The sequence below is a fragment of the Dendropsophus ebraccatus genome, chromosome 1, assembly GCF_027789765.1.
Source record: "Dendropsophus ebraccatus isolate aDenEbr1 chromosome 1, aDenEbr1.pat, whole genome shotgun sequence".
Lineage (NCBI taxonomy): Eukaryota > Metazoa > Chordata > Amphibia > Anura > Hylidae > Dendropsophus > Dendropsophus ebraccatus.
Window position 1 is genome coordinate 117,848,976 of NC_091454.1, and position 27,268 is coordinate 117,876,243.

Sequence of the window (27,268 nt, forward strand, 5' to 3'; positions counted from 1 at the left end):
GTGCCTTCTGAGGGACAGATGTGTCGACAAAAAGTCAATATGTAACGTTGGGCTATCTATTCATGGAGAGGCACGAATCCTGCTTTTTTATGTCCCGAACATATACATGTTTTACTTAGACCCAAAGCATGGAGTGCTATGGCTATGGCTTTGCGTCCCAGCCCAAACGTGTATATACTCAGAAGTGACCCAAATGTAGTTACTAGCTGACTACATGCGGCTGGATGGCAATTAAATGTTTAGTTACTGCAATTAACTGATGCATTTACATAGCATTTTCACTGCGTTACTGCTTGTGTGTGAACACAGCCTTGGGAAGCACAATAACTATATGAGCCGATATTAGACATGTAAAGTTCTTAATGTCTTTTTTACAGATTCAGACTGGGGTGAAGCTGTAATCACAGGAAGCCGCTCAGCACATTACCTTCTTAAAGGGCTCCACATGTGAATGATTTCTGTATGTAATAAATGCGTGAAGTAAACAGGTCTACATAGAAAGCAGTCTGTGATGTAACTTCGCTTACTGATGAGCACATTTTATTGTAAAGAAAAAAAAGGATTGTTTCTATTTGTATCTGTCATTCCACAACTCTTGCATCTGCAACCTGGACTGGACCCACACAGCGGCATTCCTAGGCCGTGTACTAACATGAAGTCTATGGAGGAGGAGGAGCAGTTTAGTCATGTAATTTAATAGTGCAGATTCTACATGCCAACCCTAAGGCTAATGTAATGGCTACCTTCTATTACCAATATAGGACACTAACATAATGCCAAACAACTGAAAGGACAACTCTTACCTGTATTTTTATGTTTATTATGAATTATATATGTATAGCATGTGGCTGAACATGAAAGGTAAATGTATTATATTAATGCAGCCATACAGTAATGATGGTGTAAGCAATTATGTAATCATGTAAATATATATAATGACACATTAAATAACATTTAGATGGGTAGGTGATGGATAATGTACAGAAAGTAAACTGTAGCAAAAAAAAAAAAAAAGGTTTGTTATAGCTGAAATGTTGCATTGCTATAATCAAATGGCACATTTCACTTCCGATCACTGCCTTTGTTAAACTCTTTTATAGATATTACATGGACCCGGTCTATTGGGGAGTGTATTATACCTACCTGCACTGTGAACTTTTCCTGTCCTGCTGTTAAGCACTGTGCTAAAGAGAAAGAACCAGGACGCACTATGTAAAGAGGTCAATCAAGATTATCATTCCCACGTTCCGTGCATGGTCCGTAAATACAGATTATGTGCTGTAGACATAGAACTCCTGCGAAGCTGTGTCAGTACAGTAGCACGAAGATTTAAATTGATTCAGGGCTTCAGGCATCATCATGAATGATGATGCCAGGAGCTCCTTTCTCTGCTCAGCAGCACATTGTCTGTATTTACAGACCGTGCCTGGAACATGGGTGTAAGGTCTTAGTGCCTGCCATTCAAGACTACTACCTACCTAAACAGTAAAGTAGAAGTACAGTGGTGCCTTGGAATACGAGCATTATTGGTTCCGGGACCGTGCTTGTAATCCAAATCCACTCTTAAACCAAAGCAAATTTTCTCATAAGAAATCATAGAAACGCAGACAATTGGTTCCACACCCCCAAAATAATGATTTATTATTCTGAAAAACATGTAAAACAAATGAAACAAACATTCAGAAAGAGCAGAATATGTGATATTATAAGTTACTGTACAGTAATGGAGAGGATGGGAAACACAAGGGCTGACAGAGACTGCAGGGAGCATGAAGGCATGAGCAGGGCAGATGTGGGCACATACATGCAGCGCTCTCTGTCCGGGGAGAGAGGGGTAATAGCTATGGAGAGATTACCTTCACAGTCCTGTCCCCTGATGTAAGCCCCAGCCTGGAGTGGATCTGCTATGATTTGGAAGGTGAGGGAGACTTCCTGGGTCAGAGTACAGGGCTGTAGACCCTGCTATGCAGACCATGCCCCTCCCCTACTCGCGCCCCCACCCAGCACAGGGAGCTCTTAAACCAAGTCACAATTTTGAAAAACTGTGAGCTCTTAAACCAAAACACTCTTAAACCAAGTTACTCTTAAACCAAGGTACCACTGTATTGCTCTTTCAGCAGGATAATGTGCCCTGCAACACTATGCAAAGTTTGTTCAGGAATAGATGCAGAAACATGACAGTTCAAGGTGGTAACTTGGTTTCTAAGGGTTCATTCCCATATACCAGTTTCCCTCCAGTTAGGTAGAAAATGCCAGATGGAAACTGATATAAGGATCAATTGTATGGTTTTCAGTGGGATCAGTCCTAGCATCTAGCATGTCAGGCCCTACCATACAAGTTACAAAACTCATGTTCACATAACATCAAAAATATTGAAAAGGCGGACGATTTTCATATTAAAAAAAAGTCAGTTTTACTGCATTGGCAATGCATTGAAGTCAATTGAAAGACAGACGTCCAATGCACACAATGCATTGAATAACAGACGTTTTTGCCGCAGGCGGCACAATAATAAACATGATCATTATTATCGGACGTCTTTTGCAAACAGCAGGCGTTTTTTATTAGTTGTTCACAAACAGTTTTTCTTTTGTCACCGTTCTTTCTCTGTTTTTACTATTAAATTCAATAAAGTGAAAAATTTTTACCAAAACATTCTCTGGCACTCTCCTTTTAAAGAATCTGCTACAAACATCTTGATGCAAGATACCACAGGACACTTTCCGAGGTTTTATGAAGTCAATGCCTTGGTCAGCCAGAAATGTTGTGGTTACACAATAATTGTAACTTTAACACTATTAGTCTTACATTAAACACAAGTGGGTTGTGTGTTGACAGTGCCGTTTTTTCCTCCCATAGCAGATGGACTACCAATTAAATTAAAGTTAGTTTATCTTTATAAAGGCTACCTTCTACACAAAGATTTTTTAAATATGCAGTCTTATTTCCAAGCCATGACCCATTATCCTACCTGGGTAATGCACAAAGTAGTGACATCCATGTGTAGAAAATCAATGAAACAATGTTAAACTGGCAAAGTTTATTGATCACTTTAACCAGGAACATGAGAACAATAGAGAATTCTTTTTCTAATAAATTCCAAAACATAAAGTAATTCTTTTCAGATATTTGACCTTTTTTTCATCACTAATATCTCCCAAGATATAGATTGTGATTTGGCTAATAAATAACTGTAATGCAGGCAATGACATAAACAACATTCTATGGAATCCAAGTGGATCACCCACCGCTCGCATCTCCACCTGTGCCATAGACTACATTCTATGTGCAGGCGGATTCCGACCGTCCACCGAAAGAATGAAGCTGTTCATTCTTTTGGGGGCCAACGAAATCTGCCTATGCATAGAATGGACTCTATGGCACGGGCGGAAATGCGTGGGGGGTGGCAGAATCTGTGGTCGGTAATCTGCCCGGATTCCGCAGTGTGCACATACCCTAATACAGATGAAACCTTTTGTAATTCTTTTTTGTTGCACAATATGCACAGGGTTTATTTAGCGTAGGGAGCCTTATTGTAAATAGGATTGGCATAAGCAATTAGAAGTTTCCATTAGAGATGAGCGAGGCAGCTGGAAATTTGGTTTGCGAACTTCATAAATTTTCGGTCAAACTCGTTAAGATTCACAAAACGAATCTTAACAAATTTAATTAAAAAAGCTAAAACTATAGTAGCTACAATACTGAGACTATTACAGAAGGGAGAATTTTTTAAAGCATGTTGTTGTAAAAGTTTCAAAAATCGGAAAACAATTAAAAAAATTTTTCAATCAGCCAATTTCCACCATTCCTATCCTCTCTGTCCCTATATCACTCTGTAAGGTCGGGTTCACACTGAGCAAAAACCGCGAACCGTGCACGTGCCCGCTTCCTCGCCATTCACCCACTGCATGACACTGAGAATGGCGAGAGCTCCGCTGCGGTTTTTGCTCAGTGTGAACTGGGCCTAAGGGCTCATGCACACTGAGCAAAAGGCGAGGAATTGAAGAGTTATCTGCTCTTAAAGGGAATCCGTCAGCTCCCGGGCACTACCTAAGGTGTTGACAGTGTGCTGTAGCTGGCAGTCCCCCAGTAAGCATGGTGCCTTTTTGGTAATTTTCCGTGCAGTGTATTATGTACAATCTTATGTCTCCTACTGTCACAGAGCAGTTGTTCGTGCCACACTTGTCATGCATCCTCCTCCCTCTTCATGAATAATCAATGCTGCCCGGCCTCCTGCTTGCTCAGCTGTCAGATTGCAGATCAGTCCTCTGTAGGCAGGTTATCTCTGAAAGAATCTCTCCTCCCTAATGTGTTGGAGCTGTGGTCTAGGGGTAATTCACCTGTCTGGAGACCTGACAGCAGTTCATTCTCTGGTTTGAATCCCCTGATGGAAATTAAATAGATGTTTTTTTTCTCATTATTGTATCATTTTTAAGGCTATGTTCACACACAGTATTTTTGCTAAATGGCAGAGAGGATCAGATCCGGCAATACCAATCCCACCTGGAGAAAAAACAAGGCATACACAGTATATCCAATGTAAGGTAATATCGGATAAGGTCCTTATTGTAGGCTCAACTTCAAAGATAAAAGATGCTTGATCACTAAATGTGCGTGGAGATGAAAAGAAATTTTTTTTAAATGAAATTCAAAAAATTCTATTCCAATATCTGCGTTACAGGTAGAGAATACCGCGTGCTGTGTGGTGTTACAGGTAGAGAATACAGTGTGCTGTGTGGTGTTACAGGTAGAGAATACAGTGTGCTGTGTGGTCGGGACCACCATGAAATTATATAAAATACTGCAAATAATTCAGTAACACAATGAAACTGCAATGTGTGAACACAGCCTAGATGTTCAGCAACAGATTTGGGTGGGGAACGGGCAGGGTGGAGGACTGTGATGAACAGCTGAGGGAAAGCATTGCATTCTGGAGCCTGTAGTATTGTGTACAACTGCTCAACCAGGAAGTACATCCACAAAATACAGAACAAAGACCCCCAAAACAAATAGATTTTTGGTAGTTAAAAAACTGTGTTAGACAGGTAAGCAATACTGTATGCTTCTGCAGTAGGTTTATTTAATTTTTTAAACTCTACCTGGAGTTCCCCTTCAAGGAATTATTTTAGAAGACTAGGCCTAACTAAGGACCCTTTTACACGGGATGATTATGGTGCAGAAAATAGTTATATCAAATTTAAACAATAATCGTCCTGTGTAATAAGAGGCAACAATCAAAAAATTGTTCATGTGTCGTTGATTTAGATCTGACCCTAAAATCATGGTTAATCGTTTATTGATTATTCACTTTAATTCCGCATTTGTTCACTAATCATTCTGTGTAATACCACATCGTTCCTTTTTTTGCTGGGATTAGATGAAGTAAACTATCGTAGTAACAATCACAACAAACGACTATAATTCTGTGCAATATGGTGAATGATTTTAGTTTAACGATAAACGACAAATCTTGTTTGCGATAGTTTATTGTTAAAAATAGCTTTGTCTAATAGGACCCTAAATGACCAGTGTGATACTTTTAGCTAGTCATGTTTAAATACAGTACCTTTAAATCTACCTGCAATTTGCAGACAGGGGAACAGGTATGGTGCTGCCAGTAAGTAGTGCATTTGATCACTGAGCCACCAAGGGGATTGAAGACTTTTTTTTGTTCCCCAGCAGATTTGATCCGCAGCAGATTTGACAGTGCGGATTTAATGCTGTGTTCATTCATTTAGTCAAATCTGCTGTAGATCCACACCAGAAAATCCATTGCGATACGGTACGTGTGAAGCTACTCTAAATTTGTTCTACACTTGTTGGGGAACAAAAAAAAAAAAAAAAAAAGTCTTCAATCCCTTGGTGGCTATCCCACGCTTAGCTAAAAGTATCACACTGGTCCTATCAGACAAAGCTATTTTTAGCAATTTAGTTTATTTAACAATAAATGATCGCAAACAAGATCTGCTGCGATACAGGACGTGAAGCTACCCTTAACAAGTAATTTCCTAAATCTAAATCCCAAATGTGTCAGAAATTTACATACACATATTTTACAAATACACTGTATCTTAAAATAAGTTAAAGGCTAATAGACATGCACAGTATTTAGAGGTGTACCTGTGGCGGTATTTTAAAGCCTGCTATACTCTTGCTTGACATAAACAGAAAATCAAAAATCACACATCAGGAAAAAAAAAAAAAGATGAACCTCCACAAGTCCGTTACATCAATGGGGATAGTTTACAAATGCCTGATGGCACCACATGCATCTTTTCAGTTGATATTATGCAAGTTTAAAACACTATGGGACCACATAGCCATCATACCATGGAGGATGGGGGTGTGTTCTGTTGCCTAGAGACGTACATTAAAAAAATCAATGCTGGAAGATGAAGACCTAGAGGAAAGATGTACAGAAGTATCTATATCAACAGTAACAATTGAGAGGCCAAGCAGCAAGGAAGAAGCTACTACTCCAAAACCACCATAGGAAAGGCAAATTAGTTTGCAACAGCACAGAGATAAAGATGTTTTCTAAGAAATGTCCTCTTGTCTGATGAAACAAAAATAGAGCTGTTTGGCCATAGTGACTATGGTATGTATGGAGCAAAACAAGAAAGGCTTATAAGCTGAAAAACACTATCCCAACCATAAAGAATGGTATTCGCAGAATCATGTTGTAGGGTATTTTGTTGCCCTTGGAAACACTTTAGAGATTTTACAGGAGAGCTACAAAGTCCTTAATTTTCTATCACTCACCTGCTCACTTTCCTCCCAGCCCTATCTCTGCTTGAAGATGACTGTCGATCAGGTATAGGAGGGGAGAGCAAGGAGGCTTTCAAGCTTGCTGAATATCAGGAGCTTGGTAAATCCTCTCTGACACTTTACACTGGAAAATAGAAGACTTTTTTTTTTTTACCTTCTGGAAGCGCAGACATATATGAAAGGCACAAGGTATTTATTTATAATATATATATATATATATATATATATATATATATATATATATATATATATATATATATATATATACACACAAACACTCTCACCGGCCACTTTATTAGGTACACCTGTCCAACTGCACGTTACCACTTAATTTCTAATCAGCCAATCACATGGCGGCAACTCAGTGCATTTAGGCATGTAGACATGGTCAAGACAATCTCCTGCAGTTCAAACCGAGCATCAGTATGGGGAAGAAAGGTGATTTGAGTGCCTTTGAACGTGGCATGGTTGTTGGTGCCAGAAGGGCTGGTCTGAGTATTTCAGAAACTGCTGATCTACTAGGATTTTCACGCACAACCATCTCTAGGGTTTACAGAGAATGGTCCGAAAAAGAAAAAACATCCAGTGAGCGGCAGTTCTGTGGGCGGAAATGCCTTGTTGATGCCAGAGGTCAGAGGAGAATGGGCAGACTGGTTCGAGCTGATAGAAAGGAAACAGTGACTCAAATAGCCAACCGTTACAACCAAGGTAGGCAGAAGAGCATCTCTGAACGCACAGTACGTCCAACTTTGAGGCAGATGGGCTACAGCAGCAGAAGACCACACCGGGTGCCACTCCTTTCAGCTAAGAACAGGAAACTGAGGCTACAATTTGCACAAGCTCATCAAAATTGGACAGTAGAAGATTGGAAAAACGTTGCCTGGTCTGACGAGTCTCGATTTCTGCTGCGACATTCGGATGGTAGGGTCAGAATTTGGCGTCAACAACATGAAAGCATGGATCCATCCTGCCTTGTATCAACGGTTCAGGCTGGTGGTGGTGGTGTCATGGTGTGGGGAATATTTTCTTGGCACTCTTTGGGCCCCTTGGTACCAATTGAGCATCGTTGCAATGCCACAGCCTACCTGAGTATTGTTGCTGACCATGTCCATCCCTTTATGACCACAATGTACCCAACATCTGATGGCTACTTTCAGCAGGATAATGCACCATGTCATAAAGCTACAATCATCTCAGACTGGTTTCTTGAACATGACAATGAGTTCACTGTACTCAAATGGCCTCCACAGTCACCAGATCTCAATCCAATAGAGCATCTTTGGGATGTGGTGGAACGGGAGATTCGCATCATGGATGTGCAGCCGACAAATCTGCGGCAACTGTGTGATGCCATCATGTCAATATGGACCAAAATCTCTGAGGAATGCTTCCAGCACCTTGTTGAATCTATGCTACAAAGGATTGAGGCAGTTCTGAAGGCAAAAGGGGGTCCAACCCGTTACTAGCATGGTGTACCTAATAAAGTGGCCGGTGAGTATATGAGTGTGTATAATATATATATATATATATATATATATATATATACACATACACAGTGTTACCTCGGTTCTCGAACTTAATTGGTTCCGGAAGACAGTTTGAGAACCAAGCAGTTTGAAAACCGAGCAGTGTCTTCCCATAGGAAATAATGTAAATGCGATTAATTGGTTCCAGCAGCCACCAATAATTACCTACAATACTCATTTATTACAGTGATAAGTGCTCAGTATAATCACTACAGTACAGTACTATACAGGACATTAAACATAAGAAATGTTCATCAGAACCAGCAATTATAGTACAGTAGTCACCAGCTCCTCACCCATCCTTTACTGTATAGTGTCCCCCCCATCCAAGCAATAATGTATGGGAGATGGTGGTGCACTGCCTGTACTACTACTGCACTGTATATGCACTCCAGCAATCTTATACAGCACTGTACTGTATGTGAAGCCTCACCACTGCTTAACTCGCCAGGTACAACCCACCATCCACGCTCGCAAAAACATTCGAAAAACGTTCGAGAACCAAGTTCGAATTCCAAACACTACTTCTGGGTAAATTTTCGTTCGAATACCAAGAAGTTCGAGTTCCAAAGCGTTCGAAAACCAAGGTATTACTGTATATATGAATCAAACAAGGAGAACGTAGTGCCCGCACTCTCGGTGTGTAAGGGTAATGAATGCAGGTGAGGCACAATGGATAGACGTCCACAACAAATGTGTCAGACTAATACCGGGGTGCTGCGGCAGGAAACACAGAAATGTAATGGCACAAGCACGGAGATAAAGGATCACCGAAGCACTCACCGGTTTGTAGTAGTCTTCAAGAGTTTATTACATAAACATCACAGGGAGGGGAGATGGTGAGTAAGGTGCGGGAGCGTCTCTGCAAACAACGTTTCACGCCGAAGCGCTTTGTCAAGTTCAGAGTACGTCACTACCGGGGTAGGTGTGTCTTATATACAAACAGTGTACATGAATGAGTCTTGAAACACAAAAAACAAGTGATTAGAGAAAAAACAAATATATATATATCTTACAAGAAAACGCTCCAATCATTCCTTTCGTTGAGCCCCCCAGGGCCAGTAGCGTCTAACTTAGCGATCCATAGAGCTTCATGCCTAAGTAACCTTTGATGCCTATCGCCTCCCCTTACATGTGGCTCAATACGTAACAACGTATTTCTGTTTGATGATCAGTGGTATGTGCAGGAGGTCGGCACCGCGATGGGTACGCCGGTCTCCTGCACATACGCTAATTTATTTTTAGCTAAGCTAGAAAATGATCTGGTATTTAGTGCCCATAACCCACACATCGGAGGCATCAGAGCATACTTTCGTTATGTCGACGATGTCTTCGTTGTGTGGGATGGCAGCCACGACAGTTTCACTGATTTTGTTAATTACCTGAACGTCAACAACGGGGTTAACATGTATTTCACATACACCATAGGAGGTACCTCTCTGGATTTCCTAGATGTCCAGGTACAAGCTACCAATGGCAGATTAGAAACCTCGGTTTTTAGAAAGAAAACTGCTTGTGATGCTCTACTCCATTACGGGAGCTCGCATCCCACCCGAGTAAAAAACTCAATCCCCTACAGTCAGATGGTCCGCCTTAAGAGAATCAATAGTACTGATGAGTCCTTTTCTAAGCAAGCCGATGCCCTCCAACAGAGATTACTGGCAAGGAACTATCCCCGTAATATTGTATCTACAGCCAGGGAAAGAGCCAATACACTCTCTAGAGCCGATTTACTTGTACCAAAGTCCAGTCCCGATAAAGAAACTAATAGATTCACCTTCGCATTCCAGAACTCCCCGTTAAATAATATTATTGCCAATAGCATACACAAGCATTGGCATTTGCTTGAACAGGACGAAGAACTTAGAGGTAGCTGCATTAGGCCCACTTATTACCTATCGTAAGAATCGCACCATCGGTGATGTTCTTAATGTGAACATGTCCCAAAAAAGAGTGCGCAACGATTGGTTAAGTCATAGCACTATAAAGGGTAATAAACGCTGTGGTACATGTAATTACTGCTCCCAACTCATTCCCACTGACTACGTTAAACTCAACGGTGTAGATTGCCAGATTGATAACCTTATCACATGTAGAACCCCCTTCACTGTTTATGCCATCATATGCCCATGCAATCGGTTCTACATCGGCAAAACTAAGAGACCAATGTGGACACGATATAAGGAACATGCATACTCTATTAGAACGGGTAAAGGAGTCCCACGGCTCATTGACCATGTGAATAAGGTCCATGCAGGGAACACCAAATGCCTTCGCTTCTTAGGCCTAGAACGTATTGAGCCACATGTAAGGGGAGGCGATAGGCATCAAAGGTTACTTAGGCATGAAGCTCTATGGATCGCTAAGTTAGACGCTACTGGCCCTGGGGGGCTCAACGAAAGGAATGATTGGAGCGTTTTCTTGTAAGATATATATATATTTGTTTTTTCTCTAATCACTTGTTTTTTGTGTTTCAAGACTCATTCATGTACACTGTTTGTATATAAGACACACCTACCCCGGTAGTGACGTACTCTGAACTTGACAAAGCGCTTCGGCGTGAAACGTTGTTTGCAGAGACGCTCCCGCACCTTACTCACCATCTCCCCTCCCTGTGATGTTTATGTAATAAACTCTTGAAGACTACTACAAACCGGTGAGTGCTTCGGTGATCCTTTATCTCCGTGCTTGTGCCATTACTGTATATATATTTCTATATCTATATATATTTTTTAATTTATCTATCCAGTAGACTTGCTTTGGCACTATTTTTTTTTTTAAAGGAAAAGTGGCAATGTACAGCGCCTAAGAGATCTTTGTAATCTTTGATCTTTGATGCAGCAAGCAACAATTACTAATATAGCAGCCTACTGCTGAGGGGAAAAAGTAGATGACGGTGCTTAAAGGGGTTATCCAGCGCTACAAAAACATGGCCACTTTTCCCCCTACTGTTGTCTTCAGGTCAGGTGTGGTTTGCAATTAAGCTCCATTTACTTCAATGGAACTGAGTTTCAAAACACCACCCAAACTGGAGACAACAGTAGGGGGAAAGTGGCCATGTATTTGTAGTTCTGGATAACCCCTTTAATAACCAGTTAAGACCCTTGTACATAAGGCCATTATTGGCTGAAAACACAAACTATGATTGCATCAGTTAAAAGATCCTGCGACCAGCTGACAAATGAGCAAATGCTCATTTATTAACTGACCACATTATTTCTGCAGTCAGAAAATTCATTGACAGCAGCTTATTTCCCTAGAGAAACAGGAGATGGGCTACCAAGAATACAATAAATAATCAGAGATTGTTTGTGCAGCCATTCACTTGCAACAACTCCATTTCTCCCTTCTATGAGCTGAATATAGTTGAGCAGCACTTAAAGCACTTATTTCCATCAGGTCAGTCTTTTTTTTTTTTTAAAACCAAAACCAGGCATTGAACTGACAGGACAAATTTATAATGGAAAGATTTGCACATTTTTTACGTTTTAACACAATCCTAGTTTCAGTAAAAAAAAAAAAAAAAAAAAAACACTGACGAAAAGATTGACAGAAATACTATGTGTGAACATAGCCATAAAAGTTATTCAGCCAATGTAAACAGACCCTTACATACCAGATGTTTTTTTTTTTTTACTAGTTAACCCAGACCTCCAGTACACAACTGTATTGCCTGCACAGTAATATGAACACAATAAAACTTATTACAGAATATAAAATGAATGTAAATATCTAGTAGTTCTAGCAAAGTATATTTATTCAACCACTGGTAAAAATACCAGACTACTGAACAGCAGGGGTTACTGCATTATAACTCACTCCATTTAAAGGGCAACAAATACAACTGTACATCTAAATATACATTCATTGTGAGTAGTTTAATTACCCATTACAACTTATACCTAAAGATGTGCTGTAACAGAAACAAAAGGCAGAGGCAAAGTGGTAAGAGACTTTAAACTGTTAGGGCTATAGATTGGGAGGAAACAAGTTATTATATTGTGTTTACACAATTACATAATTACCTTGCTGGTTAAAGGATATGGATTAGGAAGTAAAACGGTATGTACACACCAGACCCCAGCAATAGACTGTAACGCAAGTTCAAAGTAATCAAGCAGAAAAATAAAATCTAGCAGTTCAATCGATAAATTATTGATAATATGGTCTGTATCTAGCTTGGTCAGGATGATGGGGCCCAGGAATAGGGGCTTGGTTTGGTGGACCCTGCATTCGTGGAGGTGGCGGAGGTCCCCTTGGTGCAGGCCATATGCCTGGGCTAATTCCCCCAGGCTGTGTGAAAGGTGGGCTAAGAGTTCCTTGTTCTTCATTAAACTGTTGTAAAGAGTTAGGATTGTAATGATGTGGAGGAGGGGCATTTACAGGTGGACCACCATGTTGTGGTGGTGGAGGTCCTGGAGGAGGATGATTCATGTAGGGTGGCAACTGAGCAATGATATGTCCAGGTGGAGGTGTAATTGGTGGTGGAGCAGTTGTCAAAGGTGGTGGGGGTCCTTGGCTGTACACCAGGTGGGGTGTACCCGCTCCCTGGGGAGGGTGTTGCAAAGGATGACTTATTGGGGGTGGTGGTGGAGGTGGTGGTGCATAATGTTGCTGTGGAGGCATAATATGATGAGGGTGAGTTACTACTGGTTGACCAGGATACTCAGGGTGGTGAAGAGGACTGGGTACTTGAGGAGCTTCCCTAGCTCCAGAACCAGAATCATCTTGTATAGGTACAGTTATTAAGTTGCTGTGTTTTCTAGTATTAATTCTGAAAGCATCTTGAGGAACATTGCGAGGTGGAGGCGGAGCCATGGACATTTCAGCAGGAGAAGCACGCATATCTTCATGTTGCTGATTAAAATGCTCATGTGGCACATGCTGAATAGGGGGTGGGGGCATCAGTATGTGCTGCTTTGGTGGCATGTGACTTAAAAGGTGCTTATCTGGGGGCATTATGAAACGATCAGCCAGATCAGTGGGGGGTGGAGCCATAGGAGGATGGATTGGTTCAGGCTGAGGCCGGACTGCTGGCTTTGCTGCTCTCATATGTCGATGATTAATATGTGCCTGCAAGTCTCTCTGCGACAGGTATGTTCTCTTGCATCCTTGCACGATGCTGCACATGAAGAGCGTTCCACGTGCACATTGCTCGATTCTCTGAACAGGATCATTACAGCTGAAAAAGACAATAAATTACTTTAGAATTTAGTTGACAGATTGGCATTTCTGTAATAATGGCTCTATGCTGACAAGTCCAAAAACAAACTACAGAACTGTTTCGTGACAACTATTTCCCATATAAAGAAACTGTATAATAGTACTTGCTACCAAGATGGACTCTCTTAATCAGTGTACCTGTCATAAGGAAGCTTTACCCAATCGGCATGCACATGTCACCTTGCCCTAACAGCTATTTAACAGTGTCAGCTGTTTGGAATGTGAATTGCAGATGATAGATACTCTTTAAAGTTCCACTAGGATACGTTACCAATATTTATTACTACCATAAAACAGTATTTCTGCATTTGGGATGGACCTTTAGGTGTACTCAGCAAAACACAGACCTCAGTGTGTCGTCCTACTGTGGGGTTAACTTGTGGCTAATCAGAAAATGCAGCATAAACCTTAGGCCTATTACAGGCACATTTTGTGCACATATTACTGCCAAGCACCCCAGCCTGTTTATAGGTTTACCGATCCAAACTAGAGTCAGTAAAACATGCAGTTGGCCAGGACATCCAGCTTTTATACTTGCTTAGTAAATTTGCATTTCAAATTTTCTTTTTTGTTTTAATGTGTAAACAAGCTAGTTTAGTAGTGAGGTGTTGTTGTAACTTTGCACTCCCATTAGGCTTGAAAGAAGGCAAGCAGTATGCTGCTTGGTAGAGCTGCCAGACAACAATTCAGTGAATGAGGAGTCATATGCATGGGGCCTAAAAACAGGCCTGGTGCATAACACATCCAGATCTGTGGCAAAATTAAAGGGGCTATGCAGGCCTAGAGTAAACACAACTGCTTTCTCTTCCAGAAAACACAACCACTCATGTCCTCAGTTTGTTTCATATACCTAAATGATACTGAGTTGCAATACTTTATACAGAGTTAATACTGCACACAACCTGAGGACAGGTGTGATGCAATTTATGAAAGAAAGCAGCTATACTTTTCCTATACCGGATAACTCTTATTATCAAGCATTCTCTATTTAAGAAATATTAAGGAATTTTCTACAACAACTTAGCTAAAAGCTACCAAGGTAGTCATGTAGAGGATGTCAAACAAGGACATATGTTAAATGTAAACTTTCTTTAAAGGGGTTATCCAGCGCTACAAAAACATGGCCACTTTTCCCCCTCTCTTGTCACCAGGTCAGATGTGGTTTGCAATTAAGCTCCATTCACTTCAATGGAACCGAGTTTGAAACCCCACCCAATCTGGAGACATGACAGGGAAAAGTGGCCATTTTTTGTAACGCTGGAGGACTACAAGGAATGGAACAGCTCAGTCTACTACACCGTATCATTTTGCAGTACACTGATTGTAGTGGCTAGATGGGGGCCAAATGTGAGCCATGATCTTTCCAAGCCATTAAAAATGTGTTGTGTTAATGAACACTGCAACAAGTACAAAAAAAAGTTCTTGACGATTAAATTGGCAATGTAATTAAAAAATATATATATATCCAGGCATACAGAAAGTTTTACATTGCCCCAATCCCCCAGAGCTGCTATTGTTATGACTTTCAGTCTCCACTTCTTGCTTCTAAAGACTTTTCTTTCATGTAGGAAATGCCCGCTCTACCACTACTGGTAGCAGTCGGCTGAGTGAGCATTTCCTGCGGGAACAAAACATTGTTGAAAGGAAGGATCTGAAGCCACTGGTCAACTGACTATACAGTAACTAGGGCCTATATTTTGGAGTAGGGCTTATATGTCAAACCTACTTCAAAAAGCCTGCAAAATTAAGCTACGTCTTATTTTCAGAGAAACACAGTTTGCCTGGAAAACAACCTTATATCTGTGCAACAATTTTTTCCCCTCTTAAGACATTTATTCTCAATTGGATATCTCTACACAAAGTCAAACAAGGCAGGTTTCATTGATTACTGTCTCATAGAAAACATCATCATATGATAAGTTACTCACAGCTTACGTGTCAGGATGTTTAATCAGCTGATTGGTATGCAGTGGACTGCATTACTATGGACACTACCAGACCAAGTTGGATCTGTTCAAGACCCCTATTCTGTGCACAGCACAGTCCTGGTGTGGTTGTTACCACAGTTAAACAGACTTCCATCAGCAGTGTCGACTGCACGCCGACAAGGTGAGGAATTATGACAGCTACACAGTAAGATGATATACAAGGGTAAAAGTTTACCTATCAGGTACTCTCAGGCAGGTAAGAAACATATTGTGGCATGAGTGGCAGGGTTGGCTACAAGAGCAATTTATTTTCTGAATAACTACTTTAGTGGATAAAGGCCACTCCATGGCTTATATCAGTCATAGTGTAGAAATATACTGTACATTTAACCTACACTGGGGTTGGCTTCTGTTTTGAGTATATAGTACTGTCATTGTAAAATACAGTCAGTACAAATTGCCATGGCCATGAAAAAGAAACATACTACCACCAACCCTGTGCAGTGCTCTCATATAAAAAAGAAAAAAAAAAATAGACCATTCTTGTAAAACCTACCTTACACGTTTATAGGTGTCAGTACTTTCTTCAACAAGAGTTCTTTTGGGAAGGGGAAAGAAAAACATTATACCACAAAATAAAAGTAAAAAAAGAAAAGACAACAATAAGCACATCTTTAGGCTATAAAGAACATGATGATGACGATGACTAGCGTATTACTGGGTATGTCAAATGCAGCCTTAGGCATGTCTACATTATCAAAAATAGACAGAACAACTTTAAAACTAATATTACAACTAAAACAAAGTGATACTATATATATTTTGCCTCAACATGGATTATAAAAACTATCCAATAAAATTGAAGAAACTACAAAACATATTACTCTCAAAACAGAACATGAACCCTTACATATTGAGGCAGGAAAATTGTAAAGTAAACTTACCCTGGACAAAGCTTATCTGCTTTTTTCTCATGAAGAAGAGCACAGTCATAACAGAAAACATGCTTGCAAGGTATCTAAAAGAAATATAATAAAAGGCAGATGATTTACTATCCTGCAGCCCTTACAATAAAATTCATCTGATATAATTAATCCCATCCATAATGTGGCTGCAGATAAAAGCGCATGCATACATGTTACACAGCCCCCTCTGCTGATTCATCTGTGCAGTGTATTACTATGGGAGAGGCTTGTGTGAATAGTCACATGCTCCTCCATCAGTAGCCATGTTATGGATGAGCTGCCCTTCCAGATCACACAGAAGGGAGAGAAGCAAGGGAAATAGACTTTACATGATGGGGCAGAGCATCAATAAAACATGTGATGACATCATCATAAATAACCTTTATCCAACAAATGTAGGAAAGTGGGAAACCCTTTAAATGGCTTAGTCTGAGGAATATATTTTGTTAGCTAAAGAAAAGAATTCCAACATTATCCAGTGATATATTCCCTTTGTCTATAATATCCTTATGGTGAGCAACTAACACGTGAGCATTGGTTAATGTGTCAATGCTACACAATTTTGTTAAATGAGTAAATTATTTTAGTTGATGTCTGCCGCATGTACACCAATCAGTAGGGGGCAGTAGATGAAAGGGAATAAAGAATTCTCAGCATTAAAGGGAACCTGTCACCCCCCCGTGCCGGGGTGACAGGCTCCCGACCCCCCGTTAGAGACCCCTATACTTACCTCATCCCGCCGGGTCCCGCTTCTGGATTCGGTCGGGTCCCGGAGATCTCAGCCGCTGCAGCCCGGCGCGCGCGCTGACAGATGAGTCCAACGCTCATAGAGAATGACGGAGCGCTGGACTCTCCTGTCATTCTCTATGAGTGTTGGACTCATCTCTCAGCGCGCGCGCCGGGCTGCAGCGGCTGAGATCTCCGGGACCCGACCGAATCCAGAAGCGGGACCCGGCGGGATGAGGTAAGTATAGGGGTCTCTAACGGGGGGTCGGGAGCCTGTCACCCCGGTACGGGGGGTGACAGGTTCCCTTTAATATTATAAGCAGAGAACAGTAGGGACAGGTAGAGTAGGAACGGACTTGAAGAGGGGATGCTGTTTTTGCAACTTCTGTACATCTCAGTAACATGCAGTAGTATCTGTTATTGTCTGTGGTGTTAAAGGGGTTATCCAGTATTAGAAAACATAGCTGCTTTCTTCTGAAAACAACATTCACTTTAAGGGTAGCTTCACACATACCGTATCGCAGCAGATTTCATGGTGCGGATCCACAGCAGATTTGATCTAAATAACTGCACACAGCATCAAAACTGCTGCGGATCCTATACGTGTGAACGCACCCTAAAGGAACCAAGCTGCAAGTACCACAGAATCTCGAATTTAAGGGATCACGCAAAAGAGTTAAAAAGGGTTATCTAGGCTTAGAAAAACATGGCTGCATTCTTCCAGAAACAGTAGCACTCTTGTCCTCAGTCTGGGTGTGGTTTTTCAGGTCAGTTCTGTTGAAGTAACAGGGGACAGGGGTGGTGCTATTTCTGCAAGAAAGGAGCTGTGCTTTTTCTACTCCTGGATAACCCCTAAACAGCCCTGGTAAGTTAGAAGACCCTAGCAAGTAATTTTCCATTATTATGAAAATTTGCCAGCAATCTCTCTTTGAAGCACTCCTTGTAAAAAAAAAGCCTGTGGTTATCGCCAAAGAAAACACATTGTTCAAATGAATGGCCAGAAATAGTTAAGCAAGACAGACAAGCTCTACCTCAGCTACCACTTACCATACGTCCATATATTTTGATTGGCAGGCCACATTTGTCACAGAAATGAACAGGCGTATCATCCTTTTCTCCTATAAGATTAAGCTGTAAAAACAAAACACATATAGAAAGGTTGTGTAATCAAACTAATATCAATGATAAATAACAGCACAGTGAAACAAATCAAATAAGTGTATACGTATGGCTCAGAACAAACAGCATAAAACAGAAAATGGTGTAAACTGCCCACAGCAACCAATCACAGCTCAACTTGCATTTTACCAGAGCTGTAAACTGAACTGTGATTAGTTGCTTTGGGCAGAAGGCACTAAGACCCTTTTATTTTCTCAACTGTAAGCAGGTCCCAGAGTCTGGACCCCCACAGATCACAAGGTGATAGCATATCCTTGGGAAATGCCATCAATACAAGATGGTAAACCTATTTACAAGAAATAAAAAACGAACAGTATCTAAGGAGGAGTCGTTACTTTCTGTGCACGGACTAGAAAATACCAAATATTGTGGTAGTATGAAACTGTGAAACTCATATATAAGGAAAGGTATTATAACCTTTCTTTATATTATAAATTATGCAATTTTATTGATTTCTGCTAATGCATCAATATAAAATAAATACATTCATTAATAAAAAACTGTACCTTAAAGTCCCAGAAAGTGTGAGCAGGAAATCTTCTTTGATTACCAAACATATCGCTTCCTTTGCTGTCATACCTTTCATCTTCATTATAATCAAAACCTTCTTGAAAGAAAAAAATTCCCACTAAGTATTGACCATATAAATAAAAAAATATTTTCATTTACATGAAGCTCAGACACTATGAATTTACCAAGAATGCTGGTAATACCTCACTAGGAGCAAATCACACAGACACAATTTCTGCCTATATTTTCTTTAATTACATTTTCTAAAAAATAAATTCATCCTTGAGGATTCAGCCAAGTTTCATTTTTTGTTTTTCCTCCTCATCTTCTAAGAGATGTAACTTTTGATTTAACAGGACCATAAGTCCTTTACATTGACACCCTTAATTTTATCATAGTACCTAATTTTATCAAGTGTACTTAAAGCCTAACCCAGATAGTTTTTACACTGTTCCTTGTCATAAATCTGACATGTTTTTAGCCTTTGGGTACTACTATATCAATACCCAATTCATACTGTGTGTTATGTTTCACTATTTTTGAAAAATTTTACTTTTTTTTAATACAAATTGAAAATCAAAATTGGCAAATTCATTTTAACTTATTTTACATATGGTCTTGTTTTTGGCACAGTAACATCTTAGAGTAGACAGGGCTACAGGGTTATCACTTTAATATTCCTTTATTTTCTAGGATATGAACAGCCAAACCCCCAATTCTTGCACTTTGTCCTTTTTTTCTCCAGCAGTGTTTACAGCATGATCAATATTGTTCTAATCTTCTATTTTAAGGCAATGTTCACACAACGAACGTTTTACTGAAATATCGGCAGTTGATGGAATATGCAACAACAGCCGTGATTTATGCAAAACATACGTTGAATTTGAATTAATGGAATCCCAACCGGAGCGTATACACATATTAAAGGCTCCGGCCAGGATTCCATCCAGCTGCGCGATATAACTGATATGGCAGTTTTATGCGGCCGCAATTCATTGAATAGCGGCCGTAGAAGACTTGTCAGTTCACACAATAGAGTGTGCGGCCCTGGCCGCACGCTCCATTGTGAGCAGCGGTGAATAGGATGCAGGCACACACTAATGTGCCCGCATCCCAATTCATCAGAAATGAAGATCATCATTGTAGTACTGTAGTACCGGCCAGGATGATCTTCTCTGACACTGGCTGTTCTGTGACCTGGCCGGGTCACAGAATGGCCGGTGTTATACGTAGTGTGAACCTGGCCTAATAGTGGACACAGTGATACCAATTTGCAGTTTAGACATTTTCAGGAGAAAAGGGGGGGCTATTTGTATTTCTATGGGGGAGGGGATTAAATGTTACTGTGGAATGTAGGGCCCATGGAATAAAATATACACTAAATAGCTACTCAACAATATACCTTCTTCACCTTGCTGTGGCTTTGAAGGGATCCTGGGCATATTTCTCATTGGTCGAGCTGAGAGTTTATTTTTGTTTGGCTGTTTGGAAATCAGTTTAATTGGAATCCGCCGTCTGACATCGAGTCCACTAAGTGATCCCATGCTATTCGTCCCTTGTAAATCATTGTCTGAAATGAGATGCAATAAAGACACTGGTTAGCCATTATACTGCATCTATACAGTGCGTAGGTAGATATCATAAGTAGAGTTTTTACATGCAAATAGTGATATTTATTGAATAAGAGCACATCCCTACGTAGTCCACAGCATGTTTGATGCTGCATGTTATTGACTGGTATTTACTTCTGCTTGTTCCTGTGCTTCAGACTTGTAACAAAAAACACAGCATGCCGCTGAAAACACCGTGTGAATGCACCCTAAAGCAGGGTGAGTTGTGAAAGAGAAGAACAGACACCATCAGAGAAATCCCTGAAACCAAACCGGGTCCTTACTTTCTATGCTCACCCCACCAGACCACAGATAGCTGTCACAGAGGACTGGGAAGACCGAAAAATTCATAATTCTCCTCTTTATGCTTGTCAATGACTCCTGAAGAATCAATTGTGTGTGTTCTCTTCCCAATATGGCCGGGGGAGGGGTGGGTGAAAGCAAAAACATCCACTTACCTCACTAGCTCCAGCGCTGATGCCGCTCCGATCCCCTCTAACCACCAGTAAGCTGTCCAGGATGGACGTAGCAGGCCCACTTAAATCAGGCCTGCCACCTCGCATACCAGGTCCCGTCTCACAACCAGGAGGCGGCCAACAACTGGAGCGGTATTAATCAAATATGTTTCTCCATTTACATTAATAACCACAGCATAAAACCTGCAATGTGAAATCTGCTTAAAAGCCAGGTAGTTTAAAAAGATTTGTCTATTCAGCAGCTGTGGCGGTGTATTGCCTTTGCCAAAAAGTGGCTGAGCTGGAGCAGTGACGTCACATCTCAAGACCAGGAAGTGGCTGCACACCGGGGAATCGGAGTGGTGGAATGCAGGCAGCAGCACGTAAGTGCATGTAATCGTTCTTATCCACCCCCCTCCACGGGCATTGCCTAAAAGGGTTCTTAGTCGGAATACCCCTTTAAGTTGAACTTCATAGACTCATATTTTTTAACCTAAGGCTGCATTCCTACGTTCCCTGTTCCTGACGGAACACGGACGTGGAATGCCAGTACCAGAGTCCCCCCACACCTGGACAGCATCTGTAATTAGATGCTGGGAGCGGGGGAGACTGTATTCATAAGCGCCGCGCTGTAATGAAGCAGCCACGCAGCGCTGTTACTGCAGCCTTATTACAAGGGTATTCGGTTCAAACATAACGTTTGATATGTTGCTGTCCATGGTGAGACTAAAAATTCCTTCCATACCTCTTGTTATCTATTCAGTCACCTTCCCTCAGTTCTCAGCTGCTGCTTTCTGCTGAAGACACAAAAAACTGTGTGTAAGCTTTTTTTTCTCTGTCTCCCCTCCCCTCCCTTCTGTGGCTGATGTAAACAGGCCCCAGCAACTTTGTAATGCTGGGAGGGTTAATCACAGTGAGTTTGTCAGCAACGTGACGTCAGATTAAACCGCCCAACATTACAAAAAAGCTACAAGGTTGCAGATAAACCTGCCAGGGACTTGTTTACATCAGTTGTCTCAGAGGGGAGGGGGAGGACGGGGAGACAGAGAGGAAAACTCACACTCAGTTTTTTGTGTCTTCAGCAGAAAGCAGCAACTCAGAACTTGGGAAAGAAGACTGAACAGATAATAACCAGTACGGAAGGAATTGTTATTCATACCATGGGCAGCAACATATGAAAAGTGATGGAGTCAATTTTCATTTTTTCACATTGGCTTTTTCCTCTTCGTGTTTTAAAGGCCACAGCGCTTGCATTTTTTCAACTACATTAAAACAGACATGTTATCTAATTTCTTCAAGTCTGTACGATTACAACGATAAGCAACGTGTATAACTTTTATAACATCTGACTGCTTTTAAAAAAATTCTATTCCCATCCTTATAACGCTTTTATTTTTTTGTCTCTGGGGCTGTGTGAGGTGTCATTTTTTGCGCCATGATCTGTACTTTCCATTGGTAACTTGCTTTCGTATAGGTGACTTTTTTTACAATTTTTCTGGATTTGATGCAGCTAAAAATTTTGCAGTTTGCCATTTTTTTGCACTTACACCATTTACTGTGCAAGATCAGGAATGTGATAATTTAATAGTTTGGGTGATTCTGCACACAGCAATAGCAAATAAATGTGCTAAAATGGGAAAAGGGAGGGGATTTAATTTTTTATTATGGGATGGGATTTTTTTTATTAATGAATTTTTTTTTTCCTATTAGAGGGGTATTCCAGGAAAAATCAACGTTTCCCCTATTCGCAGGATAGGGAAAAAGTAGAAGATTGCAGGGTTGGGGCGACCTCTGTACCCCGCTAATCTCCATATCGAACTCCGTCGACTCTATTCATTCCTATGGAGCGACAGAAAGAGCTGAGTATGCCAGAAGTGCATGTCAGGGGATGTTGTAAAAACACTAACAGTGGTGGAGAGCAGGTGGTTGGGAACAGGCAGCTGAGGTAGATTGTGACAGGTAAGTATACATCACTGTTATGTCCCCAGCAGCCTAGATCCATAGTTTATCCAGGACAACCCCTTTATTCCTGTTGCTCCAGGAATACTGATCTACTCCTCCATGTACTATTACTAACCTACCACGCTATATAGTAATAATGATCTATTCCTCCATGTACTTTTATTCTATGCTTCCACCACAGTAGTATTTGTGTACTCCATGTATGTGATATTAGGGTGGGTTCACACTACGGAATTCTCGCGAACAATGTCCGCGAAATTCCATCGTGTGTCCGTGCGCCTTTCCGCCGGCTCCATAGACACCATTCTATAGGCCGGCGTATTCCGCTATCCGCCGAAAAAAGTGACATGTCACGTCTTTCGGCCGATAGCGGAATACGCCGGCCCATAGAATAGTGTTTATGGAGCCGGCGGAAAGGCGCGCAGACATACTGCGGAATTCTGCAGAGTTTATTCGCGAGAATTCCTCAGTATGAACCCACCCTTACTGACATTCTCCCACTATGTTTTATTACTGACATTCTCCCCCTATGTGATATTACTGATATTCTCCCCCACTATGTTTTATTACTGACATTCTCCCCCACTATGTGATATTACTGATATTCTCCCCCACTATGTGATATTACTGATATTCTCTCCCACTATGTGATATTACTCATATTCTCTCCTATGTGATAATACTGATATTCTCTCCCACTATGTGATATTACTCATATTCTCTCCTATGTGATAATACTGATATTCTCCCACTATGTGATATTACTGATATTCTCCCCCACTATGTGATATTACTGATATTCTCCCCCACTATGTGATATTACTGATATTCTCTCCCACTATGTGATATTACTGATATTCTCTCCCACTATGTGATATTACAGATATTCTCTCACACTATGTGATATTACTGATATTCTCTCACACTATGTGATATTACTGATATTCTCTCCCACTATGTGATATTACTCATATTCTCTCCTATGTGATAATACTGATATTCTCTCCCACTATGTGATATTACTCATATTCTCTCCTATGTGATAATACTGATATTCTCCCACTATGTGATATTACTGATATTCTCCCCCACTATGTGATATTACTGATATTCTCTCCCACTATGTGATATTACAGATATTCTCTCACACTATGTGATATTACTGATATTCTCTCACACTATGTGATATTACTGATATTCTCCCACTATGTGATATTACTGATATTCTCCCCCACTATGTGATATTACTGATATTCTCTCCTGCTATGTGATATTACTGATATCCTCTCCCCCTATGTGATATTACTGATATTCTCTCCCGCTATGTGATATTACTGATATTCTCTCCCGCTATGTGATATTACTGATATTCTCTCCCACTATGTGATATTACTGATATTCTCTCCCACTATGTGATATTACTGATATTCTCTCCCACTATGTGATATTACTGATATTCTCTCCCACTATGTGATATTACTGATATTCTCTCCCGCTATGTGATATTACTGATATTCTCTCAAACTATGTAATATTACTGATATTCTCTCCCGCTATGTGATATTACTAATATTCTCTCCCACTATGTGATATTACTGATATTCTCTCCCCCTATGTGATATTACTGATATTCTCTCCCACTATGTGATATTACTAATATTCTCTCACACTATGTGATATTACTGATATTCTCTCACACTATGTGATATTACTGATATTCTCTCCCACTATGTGATATTACTCATATTCTCTCCTATGTGATAATACTGATATTCTCTCCCACTATGTGATATTACTCATATTCTCTCCTATGTGATAATACTGATATTCTCCCACTATGTGATATTACTGATATTCTCCCCCACTATGTGATATTACTGATATTCTCTCCCACTATGTGATATTACAGATATTCTCTCACACTATGTGATATTACTGATATTCTCTCACACTATGTGATATTACTGATATTCTCCCACTATGTGATATTACTGATATTCTCCCCCACTATGTGATATTACTGATATTCTCTCCTGCTATGTGATATTACTGATATCCTCTCCCCCTATGTGATATTACTGATATTCTCTCCCGCTATGTGATATTACTGATATTCTCTCCCGCTATGTGATATTACTGATATTCTCTCCCACTATGTGATATTACTGATATTCTCTCCCACTATGTGATATTACTGATATTCTCTCCCACTATGTGATATTACTGATATTCTCTCCCGCTATGTGATATTACTGATATTCTCTCAAACTATGTAATATTACTGATATTCTCTCCCGCTATGTAATATTACTAATATTCTCTCCCACTATGTGATATTACTGATATTCTCTCCCCCTATGTGATATTACTGATATTCTCTCCCACTATGTGATATTACTAATATTCTCTCCCACTATGTGATATTACTGATATTCTCTCCCACTATGTGATATTACTGATATTCTCTCCCACTATGTGATATTACTGATATTCTCTCCCACTATGTGATATTACTGATATTCTCTCCCACTATGTGATATTACTGATATTCTCTCCCACTATGTGATATTACTGATATTCTCTCCCACTATGTGATATTACTGATATTCTCTCCCACTATGTGATATTACTGATATCCTCCCCCACTATGTGATATTACTGATATTCTCTCCCACTATGTGATATTACTAATATTCTCTCCCACTATGTGATATTACTGATATTCTCTCCCACTATGTGATATTACTGATATTCTCTCCCACTATGTGATATTACTGATATTCTCTCCCACTATGTGATATTACTGATATCCTCCCCCACTATGTGATATTACTGATATTCTCTCCCACTATGTGATATTACTAATATTCTCTCCCACTATGTGATATTACTGATATTCTCTCCCACTATGTGATATTACTGATATTCTCTCCCACTATGTGATATTACTGATATCCTCCCCCACTATGTGATATTACTGATATTCTCTCCCACTATGTGATATTACGGATATTCTCTCCCACTATGTGATATTACTGATATTCTCTCCCCCTATGTGATATTACTGATATTCTCCCACTATGTGATATTACTGATATTCTCTCCCACTATGTGATATTACTAATATTCTCTCCCACTATGTGATATTACTGATATTCTCTCCCGCTATGTGATATTACTGATATTCTCTTACACTATGTAATATTACTGATATTCTCCCCCTATCACTACTATAAGTAAGCCCAGTAAGAAGAGCCGGCTGTGAGCACAGTACGGGCGCTCCTCCATGCAGGGGGAGAGGACAGCAGTGTGTTTCTATAGTAACCAAGAGCCGAGGTGCCCGGACTAACGACTAGCCGTATGTGGCAGGCATGAGCTGCGCGCCCGGCCGCCCGTGGTGACAGGAGAGGCCTCCACACCGCCCATTGCTCCACAGGAAGCAGCGGCGTAACCAGGCCCCAGGCCGGCTGTAGGCCGCCACCGCGTAACGCACATCTCAAGTAACCAACGCTGATAATCGTCGTCACATAGAGAGTGCAGGACCGGGAGGACGCAGCGTAGAAAACACGGGAGTCGTTACGAATTAGCCAATCTGGCCCCCGCTCTACTCACCACTATGGTCCATGGTGCGGCGCGGGGCACTCCGGGAGCGGAAGCCAAAGAGAGCTCCAAGGAAGAAAAAAGACCGCCACCGACAAACCACAGCGCGCATGCGCGGAAACAACTACTGCTAACGAACGGGCCCAGAAGGAGGGCGCTTGGGGAGACGTCACGAAGGGGGCGCGTGCACGGCACTCACACAGACGGTCCGTTCTGTACTCACTCAGACGGGTCACATATTTGTTTCATAGAAAGGTTATTTTACAGACTCCTATCGGAACTCATTGTAATGAGTTTTCTATTACCGCTAGATGTGAATACGGCAGAGCCGCAGAGTGTAAATAGCAGCACATTCGGAACAATGTACTGTGATATTCCAGTGCTGTTCCATGTGGTGACTGAGGCAGCTCTGCTACATCTGCTATAAATACTTGCCCTTGTGTTTGAGTAATCTCCATAGTGTCAGGCAGTTGGGGCTAAAACACCTATTGGTGAGGTGAGAGGCCTGAGCTGAGCTTACCCGTCCATAACGCCTTCCACAGACCGCTGAGCCCCCAGAGCAGGCACTCGCCATCCCAGTATGTTTTCTCACAGACATCTAGAGATCGCTGGGCGTCTCAGCATCCTGACCCCGTCTGATCAAAACTTTTTAACTTGTCTTATATCACTTAGGAAAATGTCATTAAAGTGAGTGTCCATTTACACTGAAAGATTATCTGCCAAAGATTTGAAGCCAAAGCCAGGAACAGACTATAAACAGAGATCAGGTCATAAAGGAAACACTGAGATTTCTTCTCTTTTAAAATCCATTCCTG

General features: G+C 40.8%; 2 protein-coding genes across 5 annotated transcripts in view; one reads left to right on the forward strand and one right to left on the reverse strand.

The window, feature by feature from the left end:
* LOC138797323 (chloride anion exchanger-like) overlaps positions 1–1,849 on the forward strand; it is a 44,671-nt gene extending 42,822 nt beyond the window's left edge. The window contains exon 21 of the mRNA XM_069977323.1: positions 378–1,849. Within this exon, the coding sequence (XP_069833424.1) occupies positions 378–401 (24 nt within the window). The 3' untranslated portion in view covers positions 402–1,849. The remainder of the gene's footprint in view (positions 1–377) is intronic.
* A 10,185-nt stretch (positions 1,850–12,034) lies between these two features.
* On the reverse strand, positions 12,035–26,563 carry CBLL1 (Cbl proto-oncogene like 1). Of its 4 annotated transcripts, none has more exons than XM_069977364.1 (7): positions 26,466–26,563; positions 20,238–20,396; positions 18,823–18,920; positions 18,185–18,268; positions 16,391–16,464; positions 16,003–16,044; positions 12,035–13,477 (listed from the first exon to the last, which is right to left on the reverse strand). In XM_069977364.1, exons 1-7 carry the CDS (start codon positions 26,476–26,478, stop codon positions 12,448–12,450), a joined length of 1,500 nt encoding a protein of 499 aa, XP_069833465.1. In that variant the 5' UTR covers positions 26,479–26,563; the 3' UTR covers positions 12,035–12,447. The 4 variants fall into 4 exon arrangements, with proteins under 4 accessions (XP_069833465.1, XP_069833457.1, XP_069833446.1 ...); XM_069977356.1 differs by having other exon boundaries at positions 18,823–18,923; XM_069977345.1 differs by having other exon boundaries at positions 20,229–20,396.
* Between the last annotated feature and the right edge of the window lie 705 nt (positions 26,564–27,268).